This window comes from Copadichromis virginalis, linkage group LG5 (genome assembly GCF_057382275.1).
Source record: "Copadichromis virginalis isolate Kocher_CV1m ecotype Utaka linkage group LG5, C_Virginalis_male_GT1.1, whole genome shotgun sequence".
Taxonomy (NCBI): domain Eukaryota; kingdom Metazoa; phylum Chordata; class Actinopteri; order Cichliformes; family Cichlidae; genus Copadichromis; species Copadichromis virginalis.
Window position 1 is genome coordinate 33,730,196 of NC_140622.1, and position 16,006 is coordinate 33,746,201.

Consider the following 16,006-nt stretch of genomic DNA (forward strand, 5'->3'; position numbering starts at 1 on the left):
CCAGATAAATTTGAAAACTGCGTTTTCGTCTGAAAACTGCGTTTTCGTCTGAAAACGCTGTGCGTCCACACTATCGTTTTCAGTCGTTTTCACATTGTTGTTCATCCACATTTTAATGGCCGAAAATGCTTACGTTTCAGTACTGCGTGAAAAGCAAGACGATTTGTCTTGCTTCATTTCTGTCTTCTGTTTATTTACTTTCTGGCTCTTTGAAAAGTTGCAGCAAAACGTCGAGGAAAAGCACCGAGTTTTTTAAATGGACTAACAATGAGGTGGAGTTGTTGCTGCAAGTAACATTAAACTACAAAGTTGCAAAAGCAAGTGAGAATTAAAGAATTTGAAGAAAAGCTCTCTGGAGCATGTACATTTGATATTAATCTTTAACCCTTTAAGACCTACCATAGAACCAAGTACGCCAGAGCTTATATTATATTTTTACATGGTGTGGTGCCATTTTTGGGAGCATTTCAAGTTGCTATACATCAATACAACCATTATAGCCCAGATTTTAATAATATGTCTGCATTAAGTGCATAGTAATTACATAAATTGCAAAAAGTGCAATAAACTACAAAAAAAAATTGAAAATCGTTTTTGCTTTTTTAACATATATTTCTAGTTAGAGAAATTTAAGAGGCTTATCCCTCAAAACTGTAAATACAAAAAAGTTGCACAAAATAGTTTCCTACCACAGGAAATTTATTTTGAGTGTCTTCATAGTTTTATTTTTGAAATACACCAATTTTTATATACTGCAGGAAAAACGAAAATAAATATTATAGTGCAAATTTGCAAAAAAGCAGCATATGCATCAAAATAAACTATTTCCAGCAGTGCAATATGAGTTCTAAGCATCCCAGAAATGACACAGAAAGTCATAAAGTCAAAGATAACTTTTAAAAACACCAGTATAGGCTCATGAGGTCCTGATGGTAAAAAAAACTACATTTCCGCAAAAACGACGTCACTTCCGGTTTCGGGCATGTAATGGTGGACATGCGAAAATTCGCGCTGACGTCTATTCCAACGTAGGAAGTGTTATGAACAGCTGATCGGATCGGCAAAGCGTGTTTCTGGAATATTATGTTTTTGTTGCTCCAAGCGCTTTTTATGCAGTTTTTGCAAAGCTATATGTGGAAGGAAACTGTGACCTAGGACAAGCTGATGGCATAAGATGTAAGTACAACTCCTCCGGTTTCATATGCAAAAAAAATTATTGCGCTAGCTTACGTGGTTTGAGAGCTAACGGGATTTAAAAATAGTTACGCAAAACAGAGCGTGCCCGCTCTGACCGGCTTTAAAGGGTTAATAGGGCTGTCAAAATTGAGCGCAAACAAAACAACTGCTGTATAATGCCTTCCGCTATCTTAGTTTAATTGGTCACATGACTGCACCACATCACTAAAATGTGTCATTGTTTTCGAAAAGGCTCCAGGTTCGCTGTCCACACTGCGATGCGAAAACGGCGTTTTCAAATGTATCCGCTTTGGAGAGCGTTTTCAAAACGCTGCGTTTTCCTTGACCGAAAATGCCGTCTCAGTGTGGATGGAAGGCCAAAACGAAGAGAAAAAGATGCGTTTTCAAACGAACATGTATTAGTCTGGACATGGCCTGTGTGTCTACTTCAGTGTCTTTTAACATTATAAACATTGACTAAAGCTTTCTGTCAGAATGTCAACATGTGTTATGTTTTTCATAATTTTAAACCTGTTGAGTAACACATCTGTTATTTTGGGCACAAGATTTTGCTTCTGAAAGGTAGTAAATTAACACAGTTAAGCTCTCTCGGCTACTTCAAAATGACAAAGTGGCTTCTCTGTTATCCTTTGGATAAGCTCTAATTTTTGTTGTCTCTCTGGTTCCCTGTTGGCATTGATATATATTTAAAGGACTTTAAAGGAAGCACTACATTTCTATTTGCCTCTGCCTTATACCTGACCCAGTTTTCGCTTTCTTTTTTTTTCTGCTGGCATGAAAGACTCCTGAGAGTGATGCCCGAGAGACTGCTTTGATAGAATAGTTGGGATTGAAAAGCGTTGATAATCTCCAAGCTTCACCAGAACTATTTAATGGTGATATTTATAGATCAGAGAAAGAATCTTTCATTTCTCTGTCGGCACCACTTCAGCCTCTCAGTCTATGTGTGCTTTTCTGCCTGCTTTTTCTGTGTTTATTTGGAGAGGCATTAATAGTCTGAGACATTTTTAGCATCTACTGGAGCATTTTTCACCTTACAGTCTTAGCCCTTACTAAATGAGCCAGGGTCCTCTCTGGAGAGTAAAGTCAAAGTGTTTTGTATCTTCGCAGCATGAGCCTACATATGCTGGAACTGCACACACTCTCAGCACACTTAACCTGGAAAGCAGCCAGAGTCTCTTTGTGCTGGTCTACTCAGCTGTGGAAGGCAAGTTCCACAGCTGAATCGGAATCAGATGGCTCAATTACGCTTCCATGGTAGGCCTTTCCTTGGGATCAGAGGGTATCGCTATCTTACACACTTTAGCGAGGGCAGTGGCCTGCTTGCTGTGTTTGGACAAGCCCATCAGCTATCATCAGGCTCAGGGGATTCTCCCAGCATCACCAGAGTTCTCCAAGGAAATGCTTTTTCAGAACAAATGATCTTGACTCTGACTTGAGGTTCATTCCACTGAAAGAACAATGAAATCTGAGACCCTCTATAATTGAGGTCCTGCGTGGTAAAATAGCATTGAAGAGAAAGTTCTTCAGGACCTAATGTTGAGGACCTCCCACACACGGTGATATGACCCTCAAAGGTTTACCCACAATGCACTCTTTGAAATCTTCTCCAATTGATCATAAGAAAACAAATACGAGATACAAGTAATCACTATTTTTATCTGTTACACTGCATTGTAGACATTAAATGGGTGCAGTTCTACTATGATATTGATACTATGGTATATCATATGATATTAAACTTTATTTTTTCTACAAAGAGCTCTAATTCTGAACAAAAATTTAATTAGATTTGGGCTTTAGACTGTGACGTAATTTTTTTTTTTTTTTTTTTTTTTTTTTAATCCGTAATTCTGATTGCTTAAATACTGGGGAAATACCAACTCACTCCATTTATGTTGAGCTTTTTTTTTTTTTTTTTTTTTTTTGCAATTACTGACTGTCAAAGTTTGGCTTTGCTTAATTAATACACTAAAATTGGGTGGGAGGTACTGATTGGAAGGGAATGACCCATTAAAAGTTTAAATAAATAGGCCCAACCCTCTAAAATGATATTTTAGTTTCTTAGAGGTAGAGCAGGGCGATATGACCAAAAATATTTATCACGATATACATTTGAAAATTTGCGATAACGATATAACTAACGATATAATTGACACTAGCCAAAATACTTTACAACTCCACAACGTTATTAGTGCAAAGAAAACCCCATCAATGTATTTTCACTCAAACAAGCAGCTGTTTTTATGTGCATTAAAGTGATATAAAAATTTAACAGTGCAAATGCAAATTCCTTGCTGACAGTTTAACCAAAAGACATTTCCTGCTCCGACAATCCATCAAGCGGTGCGGGTTCGTAGCTTAGCAAAGTCGTACTAAATCATTCGACTGGTTTTCGAGCGCCGTGTACCACATAAAATCGTTTCGAAGTCAGTAAACACAACCAGAATTCATACATAAGGCTCACAGGATTATAAGCTGCACTGTCGATTTTCAGAAAAATCAAAGGATTGATTTTAAGTGTGCCGTATTTTCCAAAAAAGACTGTAATAACGACGGCCCGCTAGCATGCTCTACCAAAAATAGTGCTTTGTTGTGTATCTGACGGACGAAAGCTAAACCAGTTCCACACCACTGAAGTTGCAGCATTTTTACAAACCAATTCTGGTTCATCTGTTTCATTTAACGATCCGCTTTCACCCTTCTCATTCTGCGTCGCCGCCATGTGTGTATGTAAACCAGTGGTTCTTAACCTTGTTGGAGGTACCAAACCCCACCAGCTTCATATGCGCATTCACTGAACCCCTCTTTAGTGAAAAATAAAATGTGATTTTTTTACTGGTGCACAAAATGAGCCATGCATGTCATGGCGGAGGCTCTGCCGAACCCCTGAGACTGAGTCACTGAACCCCTAGGGTTCGATCGAACCCAGGTTAAGAACCACTGATGTAAACAAAGGCACTGCGCATGTGAGTTTTACACATATTCTATCACGATATTTCATTTTCTTATCGTTGCCCAACATTATACCGGTATTACTATGAAAGGTATGATATGGCCCAGCCCTACTTAGAGGTAAGGTCTTTGTGCAGAGGTTCTATTGTAAGAGGAAATCTTGTACTTAACAAATGAAGCCATTAGGTGTGAGTAATAAAGACAGTGGGTCCCCATCCTAAGTTGGTCTTTTTGAACTTCGTTAGTTACTTTGACTTTAGTCAGAGCTGTTCGGCTAACTAGAGAGAATTAGTTTTGTCAATTTATGAAGTCTAAAGAAAAGCTTTTGAGACCTAACCAGTGTGTCAAAGGTAGCTCTGTTTATCTTTTTACAAGCAAAAATTATCATTGATAAAAATGAACTGGTAAAATCCTATCAATACCTTTTGAATAGTTAAACTAACACCAGTTATCAGTTTATCATTATATTGAATTTATTCCTATGTTTTAGGTTTGTCTGTCTTTATTTCTTTTCATTACCATAATAAATTTTGAGTGCCTTAAATTTTTTGCCACATTTGAAATTTTGCATAAAAGTTACTTAGAACAAAATGCAATGCCCTACTTCAAATGGTTCATTAAATGTTTGTGAGATAGATGTCAACAAAATAGCCCCGGCAAACTCATGTTCATTTTGTCAGTCTGACTCATACCAATTTAATTTAATAATATCTTGCCTTTTTTGCCATCTGGCATCTTTAAATATCTTCATTATCCTCATCCTCAAATAATTTAGTTTGCCAACTTAACTTTAACCTAGACTTTTACCATCATAGCTCTTGTTAGGGTCTATTAGGCCCCTGGCTGAACACCTCCTTGCATCGTAATCACTTTGTTTTTGATAGCAGTTTTGGAGACTGAGCTTTAGGATGTTGAGTTTTATCATCAAAGAGCTGATATCTCACTGAGCCACACTATTGGTCTTTCCTTCTTGTTTTTAACCCCCCAACCCCCCTGCCACAGCTCTGTTAGCCAAGTGTGAGATTTCAGGCTTGCACTTCTGGATGCACTGCCAGCTAATCTATATGCTAATGAGAAGATGATAATCAATGAGGTTCACGCATGGTTGGCCCCAATCAATACTATGTTGCACCAGCAAACGACTCAAATAGCCACATTTCATACCGCCAGACAGTTGGGTGGCGTGTTAATGTTGTGGGGTAGAGCATAAGTATGCCATTATCCTTTGGTTTTTATCTTCCCAATTCCATGTAAACGAATTCTGTTGTCATTAAAGAGGAGTTTAAATTCAACTCTAAAGCTATCTCATTTCATTTTTATGAGGGGTTTTGCTGGTTTTCCTCTTTTGTTATTTTGTTTCTAAGCTTGATGTCCATACAGAAATCTTTGGCACCAATTATTCAAAGCCTTCAGTAATAAATCACTCTAGTCTAGTGTGTACACTGTTATTTTTTTTAAAAACTGTCAAGACATGCTGCAGATGAATAGTGTCACAAAAAAGTTGCAAAGGTTGAGAATAACAGTTGAATAGTTTGAGAGCTCATGTCAGCAGAGATAAAGCAATACCATGTCATGACTTAAGATGATGCTAGTCTCAGTTTCACAACTAATAATGAAACAATTTTGTGGATCAAAAATCTGTTTTGTTTTCTTAAAAAAAAAAACAACCTCTCGTCCCTGTGGGATCTGGGAGCTTGAGCGCAGTGTCTTAGGCTACGTCCACACTAGCCCAGATAAATTTGAAAACTGCATTTTCGTCCACACTATCGTTTTCAGTCATTTTCACAGAGTTGTGCGTCCACATTGAAACGGCCGAAAATGCTTATGTTCCAGTACTGCGCATGTGTGAAACACAAGGTGATTCGACCTGCCTGATTTCTGTCTGCTGTTTATTTACTTTCCGGCTCTTTCAAACATTGCAGCAAAATGTCGAGGAAAAGCACCGAGTTTTTTAAATGGACTAACAATGAGGTGGAGTTGTTGCTGCAAGTAACATTAAACTACAAAGTTGCAAAAGCAAGTGAGAATTAAAGAATTTGAAGAAAAGCTCTCTGGAGCATGTACATTTGATATTAATCTTTAATAGGGTTGTCAAAATTGAGCGCAAGCAAAACAACTGCTGTATAATGCCCTCCGCTATCTTAGTTTAATTGGTCACATGACTGCAACACATGACTAAAATGTGTCAACGTTTTCGAAAAGGCTCCAGGTTTGCTGTCCACACTGCAACGCAAAAACAGTGTTTTCAAATGTATCCGCTTTGGAGAGCGTATTCAAAACGCGTTGTTCTTGATCGAAAATGCCGTCTCAGTGTGGATGGAGGGCCAAAACGGAGAGAAAAAGATGCGTTTTCAAACAAAAACGTGTTAGTCTGGACATGGCCTTAGCTGTTCTTAGGACTGCACTCTCCTGGACAGAGATCTCAGATGTTGTGTCTGGGATCTGCTGGAGCCACTCGCCTAGCTTGGGAGTCACTGCACTTAGTGCTCTAATTACCACTGGGACCACTGTTTCCTTCACCCTCCACATCTTCTCAAGTTCTTCTCTGAGCCCTTGGTACTAATTCTAGCTTCTTGTGTTTCTTCTTCCTGATGTTGCTGTCATTTAGTAATGCTACATATATCACTACGGCTGTCTTCTTCTGCTTCTCTACCACCACTATGTACGATTGGTTAGCCACCACCATTTTGTCCGTCTGTATTTGGAAGCCACACAGGATCTTAGCTCGGCCATTCTCCATCACCCTTTGTGGCGTCTCCCAACCTTGTTCCTGCTTGTTCCTGTGCTGCCATGATTAGTGCCTCTGTGTTGTCTTTCAGTACAACTTTGTCCAGCCACTGGTAGGACGTCTGGATGTCAGCCACTTCCTCTATCTGCCGGTGGTACATACCGTGCAGGGGTCTATCCTTCCATGATTATTCCTCCTCTTTCTCAGGTTTCTGCTGCCTGAGGTATTCACTGAGCACGTGGTCGGTTGGGGCCATCTTCATTCGCGGATGTTTGTTGTCTCATCCTGGACTGTGATGATATCCAGTGTTGGTGATGATATCTCCCCCCGACTGTCGTCCTGGTTCCCCCTTCGTAGCATGTGTGTTGTTCCTTGTCAATCTCTAGACATGAGAGCAGTCCTTATTCACAATGTTTGAACACTGAGCTGCTAGTTTCGCCATCAGTGTGGATGTTGGGTATCGAAGATTCCATAGGTCCCTCATCCTATTCATGTAACCCCTTCGTTGTTCAGCCTGTGACTCACTGTTCCTGTCCTTAGCTGAATGCTAAGGAAAATGGGCCTATTACAACTGCAGGTTATTTGTGGAAATTGTGCTGCAGACTTGAAGTGAAAACTGAAATACTGAAAAAGGAATGAAGCCTTCGGTTTTCCACTGTTCGGGTCTAGACTAAGCAAAAGAGAAGAAAAAGCATTTCAGGGTTATTTTTATGAAATGCCTCATTATCTTGGATTTTCAGCTATTTGGAAATAATTTGGGTGATATGGGGGGGTTAGGGTCTAAGCATCCTAAAAAAAAAATTCAGTATTCAGGAAGCATCAGAGGGGGAGGGGAGAGTAAAATCATTACCATCATCTTCATTAAAGAGGATCCTGTTGTCCAATCAGGATGCGGCTCTGCATGGGGATTCCATAAGCGCCCGTTGGCTGTCGCTAGGATACCACATAATTAGTAGGCAGGCTGTGGCCTGGTTGGTGGACTTGGGTGTTGATGCTGGGACGACGAGCTTGCTGTGTGTTGGGGGTAGACAAGAGGGGCAGGGGGTTTGGAGGCTGCACAGAAACACCCTTGCACGCGCTCATTTATTCACTCAGTCAGCCAGGCAGCCAGCCACTCACTTAGGCAGACAAAGAGGAAAGAGGAGCAACATCCTGCAGGAGGACAGCACACTCCCCGGGGGATGGGGCATCATACCCCTGCATCGCGTTGGGGGTGTCGGAGGAGGTAGGAACACCAGAGTTAGGGGGCTTTGTCTCAGAAGCAGAGTACCCCTCTTCACACACAGATAGACGCACACACACACACACACACACACACACACAGAAATTTATATATAAAAATACACACAGGCACACATTTCTCTGTGGATCTTTTAGCTATTAAAGCTATTATCACACATCAATCGATTAGTGGAGCTGACAAATGCATTCTCATAGTATTTTTAATGTGGGTCATCAGAGTTGTATGGGCACTGATGGAGGTTTCTGCACTTCCTTACTGTGATGTAAGCTCTGTAGAGACAGCCAGTCTGTCTGACAGTCTCTTAACAGCTCTCATCGTCCTGCTGGATATGCGAAATGGATCACACGCAAAGCTGACTGTCAGTTCTTGTGGTCTTGTAATGCTAGCATGAGGGGATCAATATGCTCCAACAGCACTTAAATTACATTGTTATGGCATTGACTGGCTCTTTGCACTGTGTTTCATGCTGCTGGTGCTGCTTTGATGTTGTCTTAAAAAAGCTGAATAGCACTTTTCATGGGTGCAAGGGGTCGTCCTCCATGAAACCCAATTCAAAGCCAGATTTGTGGATGTAACAATGTAAAAGTGGTACTTGGATGGGGCTGAGCAAGGGGTGATCTACATGGCACTGTTTACTGATTGATGGGTGACTCCTCTCAGAGGGACATGGGTTGCAGGGATCATTACCAGAGGGGATTCCCTCCCCTCTCCCCACATGGGGAGGCAATATGAAGCACACTGTGGGATGTAGGCTAATGATGGCATACAGACAAGCAGGCTTTGGCAGCAGTGGTGCTTTGTTTACAACCTGGACCCAGCACTGCCTGACTGCATTTCAGTTTTTCAGCCACAAATATGAAAACATCAAGTTTTCAATCAGTGACAGGCACCGCTGAATGGAAAATAAGGGTCTTTTTAATTTAGAAGGTCTTGGAATATGTTTTTTACATTTTTCCATTTTTCATCCAGTTTAAATTAGGATCTAGTTCTTTGCTTTAATGGTGTTAGATATATCAGGTTAATATGTAAAAGCATTTTTAATTGATGCTTGTACTGCCCTAATTTGACTGGTTGCTGCCTTTCTTGTTATGCAACCTAAGGTTTCAATTAAAGCATTTAAGCTGTTTAAACAGATGTTAAAAAAATGTCTTTTAACTCACTCACTGGTTTGCTCAAATATTTTGTAACCTTTTGTGAGCTGTTCTGCGTTTGCCATTTTAAGGAATAGCATGTGGTTTAGTGAGATGGCAGATTGTTTCCAAGTCTCCTTTGTAGCCTAAATGGGCTGTAGAGCTTTGCTTTGGCTCCTAATCTGCTCAAAAGAATGAGTATGTGGAGGAAATGGCTTAAGAATTGCAGCATGGCGGCAGCATTGCTCCTTATTTAATTACTTCCATTACACACTCGTCCCACTCCTGCCCATTTAAAATCCTGAACCTGTTCACTCAACCTTCACCTCTCACTTGCTCCTTTTTCCTTGTAGCTGCGGTGACTTAATGTGAACCTGTATAACCTGAAGGCTATAAATTCCTCCCTTTTCCCCCCTTTTCTAACTCATACAGTGATTGTTATTCTTTCTGATCCCCCCATCAAACATGCTCATTAATCCCATTCTTGACACTAGTCAGAATCTTAATGAGTTCAGATTCTTTTCTTGCTCTGAGAGCTTTTTTTTTTTTTTTTTTTAACTTCTTTTTCTTTTCTTTTTCTTTTTTTTTTTAAAATTAACTGCTGGACTTTGTTTAAACAAAAGAATCTTTGACTTTTTCCAAAGATTGCTTATTTTCCACCAAGGAAGGATGCTTGATCTCCTTCCATCATCTTCACTTTTTATCAGCTGCCATGCTGAAATCTTCTCCACCTTGTCTACCCGGAGAGCTCTGAACCTTTTTCGTTCTGCGCTAATGGATAGCAAAGCACCAAGGGACCAAACCTAAAAAGGCTTTTATGGAAGGACCCTAAATCATTCCTCCTTATTCTTGTGACTGACTGAATGGAATGGATTCATTTTTTTATTTTATTTTTTAAAATCTTATTCACTCAACATTCTTGGACTGAGTGTTGACTTAATTTAGGCTTGTAGTGTCTGCTTACCCCTTATATTTATGCTAAATTCAGTGGAGTTCACTGGATTCCTGAAATACAATTTTTATGTGTATTTTTACATGAAAACAGAGGTATCATTTATTTTCCAGCTCGTGTTTGTATCCTGCATATTCATTTCGTGCAGTCGGACAGCATATCCGTCTTTGAGAACAGACAGCAGAGGTGTGACTTAAGCAAAATGACAAGAGATATCCTTATGTTTGTTTTGTAACTTGTACTGACTTTATATAACTTTAGCTTGGCTCAGTTTATTGAATACATAAATACAAAGTAAACAATGAGATGAAAACTCCCTTCTTTGAACAGTAAAAGCAAAGGGAGTATAAACTGTTTGAAACTTAATAAAGAGAATTGCATAGGGGCTCTTACATAACCCAGCAGCAACAAAATGAAAGCGGCTCCCCAAAAAGATGGTATGTCTTGTTTTGTATGAGAGAGAATGCTTAGTATCAGAACATATATGTATATTTTGTGTAGTTTGTCAAAGTGGGGGCTGGACAGTCATGGCAACAGGGATGTGGGTGTCAAATTAAGTCGGGGTAAAAAAAAAGTTAATGATTGGCTGCAGAGTTCGACGTGATCTCTTTCATGGTTTCTGCAGTGAGAGATTATTCAGGTAGTTGCTGTAGTAAAAGATTGCAGTGACCTACAGTTTACACTGGGCTGGTTTGCAGCTGGGTGCGAAGGATAAACTGAGCACTGAAATGCTCACTGAGCTGGGGGGGAAAAAGTGAAACTGGTAATTCACTGGTCGATCTGCATTCCTAACCTCACCTATGGACATGAGCTCTGAGTCTTGTCTGAAAAAATAAAATCACAGATACCAAAATGGCAGAAGAGTTTCTTTCAAAGCATAATAATTTGGTAGGGGCTCAAAGTAAAACGACTACGCTTTCATGCAAGGTGATTCAGGCACTTGACTGGTGTGTTTTCTGGACTCCTCCTGGGTGAGGTGTTTTGAGCCATGGGAATGGCTCAGTGTATCACAAGAGCTGGAGGTAGCAGGGGAGAGGGAGGTCTAAAGGTATTGGTTTAGACCCTGATCAGGAGCAGAAGATGGATAGGTGTGATAAAGATTAGTTTCAACTGTAAAAGTTATAAGTAAAACAGTGATTTTATAGTTATGTAGTAAATGTTTTTTGAAGTCAAGTACTAATTTGAGCAAGCTGAGACTTTGAGATAATTTTTCTTTACATTAATATAAAATCCACAAAACCTGGACCTGGTGAAATCTTCATAACCAGAGTTCAGAGTTTTTATTCAGAAGAGATTTTACTTAATTTGAGTTCCTTTTTTGGGCCCTTTGATCATTTATGAGTCTAATTTGCCTTTTGTTTTGGTGGCAGGGTGATGCGCTAATTAGTACTTACTTATTTTTCATACTTTAAAGGGATTGTGGCACATGTGTCATACTGAAGACGTAGGGGTTCAATCCAGTCCTTTGCAAGTTTTAATCCAGCCTGCCAATCAGTTTAGTCTTTGAAAAACTTCTTAGTCATTTGTAAGTTTTCATGTGAATCTCCTTTTTCATCCTAGAACCCTGTGGAGTTCATTTAGTTTAAAATTTTCAAAGATCTTTAAGTTTGACTTTTTTTCTTTGAAATTCCCCACATGTACTGAGTTTTCAGGTTCATGCTTTTAAGAATTTTTAGATTGATTATTTTACCTTGAGATATTTGTGCTTGACTAAATGATGTGACATAGTTAGGGATCTTTGTACAAGTTGTTGTTAAGAATATCTGGTATATGTAACCATAATAAGCCGTAAACTGTATATGGCCTTGGATGTGACCAACCGTGGTAAAATTAATTTTGTTGCCCTTGACTTATAGTGCAACATAAGACTAAAACAGTTTGGGTATAACTTTGATGCGGTAGATGTGTCACTGGTCTTACATTTACCTGGTGTTGAATGGTTTATTGACAACCATGTTCAGGTGCATCTTGTTTCGACTACTTTGTCTCGATTCAGTTGTATGTAAACATAGAAACCTAAAGCATTTTTGCAATCCATGAGCCAAAACTCTGGGTTAATAATTATTGAGTTGGTTGTCTAAAAAAATTACCAATTCCAACTTCTGTATCAGTGGCAGAAACAAGCTTCCATACATTCATCAGGTTTTTTGCTTCTTTCTTGAAGGCACAGGAGAGCCATTCAGAAGAGCCGGGGGTCAAAGGTGAAAAGAGCAGAGGGCACCATGGAGAGTGAGCCAGGGGCCCCTGCTTCCACTGCCAGCAGTACCGGGACCACCGCAGCCACCACCACGTCCACCACCATTTCCTCCAGCACCACTGCTGTCAGCAGTAATAGTACCTCTAATACTACTACAACTACTACTAGTTCTACTACTTCCACTAGCATTAGTAATAGTAGTAGCAGCAGCAGTAGTAGTAGTAGTAGTACTAACACTAGCAGTACTTCCAGCAGTAGTACTACAGCTGGAAGACCGGCAGTGCCTCAGATATCGGTTTACAGTGGAATACCTGACCGTACAGTACAGGTGAGTGTTTTGGTTCTGTAATAAATCTGCTGAGAGCTTAAGTTGAGGTATTCTGTGTAACATCCTGACACTCTTTGCTCTACTGCCCTCTGTTGGTGTTTAAAAGTGACATACAAGCTTCTAAAATTGTTTTTGATGTAGCATCGTTTTTTACAAAGGGAATTGATGAAAAAGGGAATTTGTCTTCCCAGTAAAGGATCTCAAATATGTGGTAATGTTGGAGCATGTCTCCAATTTGGAGACAGGAAAGAATGTTTTCTGTGCTTTAGTGCTTTTGACCCCTTGCCCTCGGGGTAAGCCTCTACACAGGCTTAGCCTCCCTCAGAATTAGGTCCACTCAACTTTGAGTGCTGATGGTTTGACAGCAGGGTTTTTGTTAGATTGAGTCCTTCTTTTCACCCCCTCAGCATGCTGACAATCACAAGGCAATCACTATTGTCACTGAGCAGCACTGTGAGCATAAAGGACTGCTGGAAATCAGTTCATGCATGTATTTCATCTTTGCTACTTGTGCCCGTCAGCGACACGTTGTGGGTCCGGATGCTTCTGTGACACTGTTGACTGCAGGTCAAAATCCTTGGAAACATGGCATAGGGCACTTGGAGAGGTGGTTTCCCAGTAGTAGGGGTTTAACTTTCTTAGAGTTGTGTCTGGCACAGTGTGAAACCTTTCTGTCCCACATTTAGGGAAAAAGAATTGTTTGTGTGTTTGCAGTAATTGGAGGTTTTTGAAACCCTGACTTCTGTCTCCCGATTATTCTGTTAAATAGGCAGTGATGCAATCAGTTCAGATTCAACACATTTTGATTGTACCACATTTAGGATTCGATAAAGATATTGCATACTAATGACTATTGCTTAATGAAGAAAAATCAGCAGTTTGGTCTGTAAAGCATTTTGAAATACAATCAGGACAAGATTTATAAGCTCAAGTGATAAAATAATTATAAATCTAAAACTTTGTAAAGTTTGTAAAATGTTAAATTCATAATAACCATGCAATCAAACTGACATTTCTTGATGTTGTTTACTGTTATCACACAATTTTCTTTTCATTTTTCCCACCAGATAATCTGCATGAGCAAAGATCCTAGTAAATAAAACTGCATTAAATATGGGGATGTATTAGCAACTGTTACTGGTATCAGAGTTTTTGGGTTGCCTGCTTTTTTTTTTTGTATGCCTTTGGCATGGTTCTAGCACCGCTGTATGTTTGTAAAAGAGCAAATCATTTCAAAAAACCACAGGTAAGGCTGTACAAAGAACAGAACTGTTTTTAGTATAGGTGTGATGTTGGTGGCTTTAAGCGGTTGTATAATAGAAGAATGTGGAGAGTGTGGAGGTGGGTGATACAACCTCAGATTATATCACAATATTTCAATGAAATTTGCAACAATATTTCTGGAAATACAGAAAGCGTTTTATTTGTGAATGAAGTGGTGCCAGCAATAGCAGCATTATGGTGCAACAAGTCACACAGGTATTGTTTTCCAAGGAAATTTTAAGTAAGTCTAAAATAAGTGTTTAATACTTGCGCAATAACTAAAGTAACCTTGTAACTCTTCAGAAACCTGCACAACATTGTCACACAATAGAACTGAAGCTGCATGGTTATACTTAGGGTGTGTTTTTGGTGAAACAGGTTTGCCTTTTCCATGTTCAGCAGGGGTGGTTTTCTTGCATATTTTGGAAAGCATTGTTATGTTGGAGGATGATGAAGTAGCTCCCTTTTAACAAATCATCACTGTAGGCGGACACATGGCTGTGGCTGTCAGATATATCTGGGCTTGTCTACTTGCTGTGCCATTAGATAATGTAAACACATGGCATTGCTATAGAAATACAATTATAAAACCCATTTTCTTTTCTTTTTATTTATCATGTAAAAATTTGTACTGAGATTACCCACATGGTAGAGGCACAGAGGCTTTGGTTTGCTTTGTTGACATATCATGAAGAATTGATGTTGTTTCGAGGTGACTGAATTTGTGATTCTTTGGATTTTATGAAAGTTTAGTTCAGATGTAAAAATCAAATGTCTTTTTTAAACTGGCCATTTTTTTTGCACCTGTTTTTATTTGCAGGTATTCCAGCAGGCATTGCATAGACAGCCCAACACAGCAGCACAGTACTTGCAGCAGATGTATGCAGCTCAGCAGCAGCATCTGATGCTGCAAACTGCAGCCCTCCAGCAGCAGCACAGCCTCAGCCTGGCTGCTGTACAGCAGGTCAGCAAGCAGGCATCACAAATAATTCATTCTCTCAGTTTAGAGATGATGATTGCAGTTATTGTTGACCTGCTGCAAGACATGTTTCAGAAATTGTGCATCACTCACCCTGTCCTTCTTCCTCTCTCTACCTTTGTGATAGGCCAGTATCGCGGCTGGCCGGCAAAGCTCTTCACAAAATGGCACTTCATCTCAGCAAACAGGATCTACTCAGGCTACGGTAAGTGCAGTTTGGAGTGCTGCCTTCCTAAAAGCCTCTTTAAGTTATCTTTGTCCAGTTGGATTATCATCGAGCCAAGTTGATTTTTAGCAGCAGGATGCTAGCAGCTTGGTTGCTCCTTCTGTTTTACCTTTAAAAAGATTCAAGTTTCTTTTTGATTTTGTACGTATTTAGCTGTAAGAAATATTAGCAAAATGAACACATTTTAACTATTGAATTTGATGCTGTCGAATTTAATAGTTGGGGATATGATGCTTTTGTCTCAGAACTCCCCACATCTATTCAGGATTTGTACGTATAACCTAATAATCCTGATTATCTCTCCCCATAGATCAACCTGACCACGTCTCCAGCGGCAGCTCAGCTGATCAGCCGAGCTCAGAATATTAGCTCAACCCCCACCACTATTTCCCAGCAGGCTGTTCTGCTGGGCAGCCCATCGAGCCCCACTCTTACACCCACCCAAGCACAGATGTACCTGCGTGCACAGATGGTAAGACTACAAAGAAAAGAAATGGCCACAGGCACATTTACATGATCCTCCACTTTATGCATAAACACTAGCACACTCGTATTGCTTGATTTAAATAGGCACAACTCTGTTCTTTGGCGGCCCTGTGTATGTGTTTATGCCATTCAGATTTCTTTATTGTCATGCAGTCAATACATCACAGATGCATTACTGAACAAATTTGCATGCACAGAGAGAAACTCGCAATAAAAACAGGGCTGAGTTAAAAAAGAATAAATGAAGGCGTTATTGCACATGTATAGAACATTACATACATAAATAAATAAAATATACAAAATACATATTGTGTTTGTAAGC

General features: G+C 39.7%; 1 protein-coding gene across 2 annotated transcripts in view; it reads left to right on the forward strand.

Moving 5' to 3' along the window:
• Window positions 1-16,006, forward strand: part of phc2b (polyhomeotic homolog 2b (Drosophila)) — a 51,288-nt gene that overhangs the window by 2,316 nt on the left and 32,966 nt on the right. Inside the window, exons 1-5 of one of the 2 annotated variants that reach the window (XM_085457455.1) lie at window positions 7,875-8,105; window positions 12,370-12,730; window positions 14,814-14,957; window positions 15,100-15,177; window positions 15,509-15,670. In XM_085457455.1, coding sequence (XP_085313581.1) covers window positions 8,062-8,105; window positions 12,370-12,730; window positions 14,814-14,957; window positions 15,100-15,177; window positions 15,509-15,670 — 789 coding nt within the window. In that variant the 5' untranslated portion in view covers window positions 7,875-8,061. Of the gene's footprint in view, window positions 1-7,874; window positions 8,106-12,369; window positions 12,731-14,813; window positions 14,958-15,099; window positions 15,178-15,508; window positions 15,671-16,006 lie in introns of those variants that run through there. The other variant, XM_085457456.1, reaches the window with a different exon arrangement.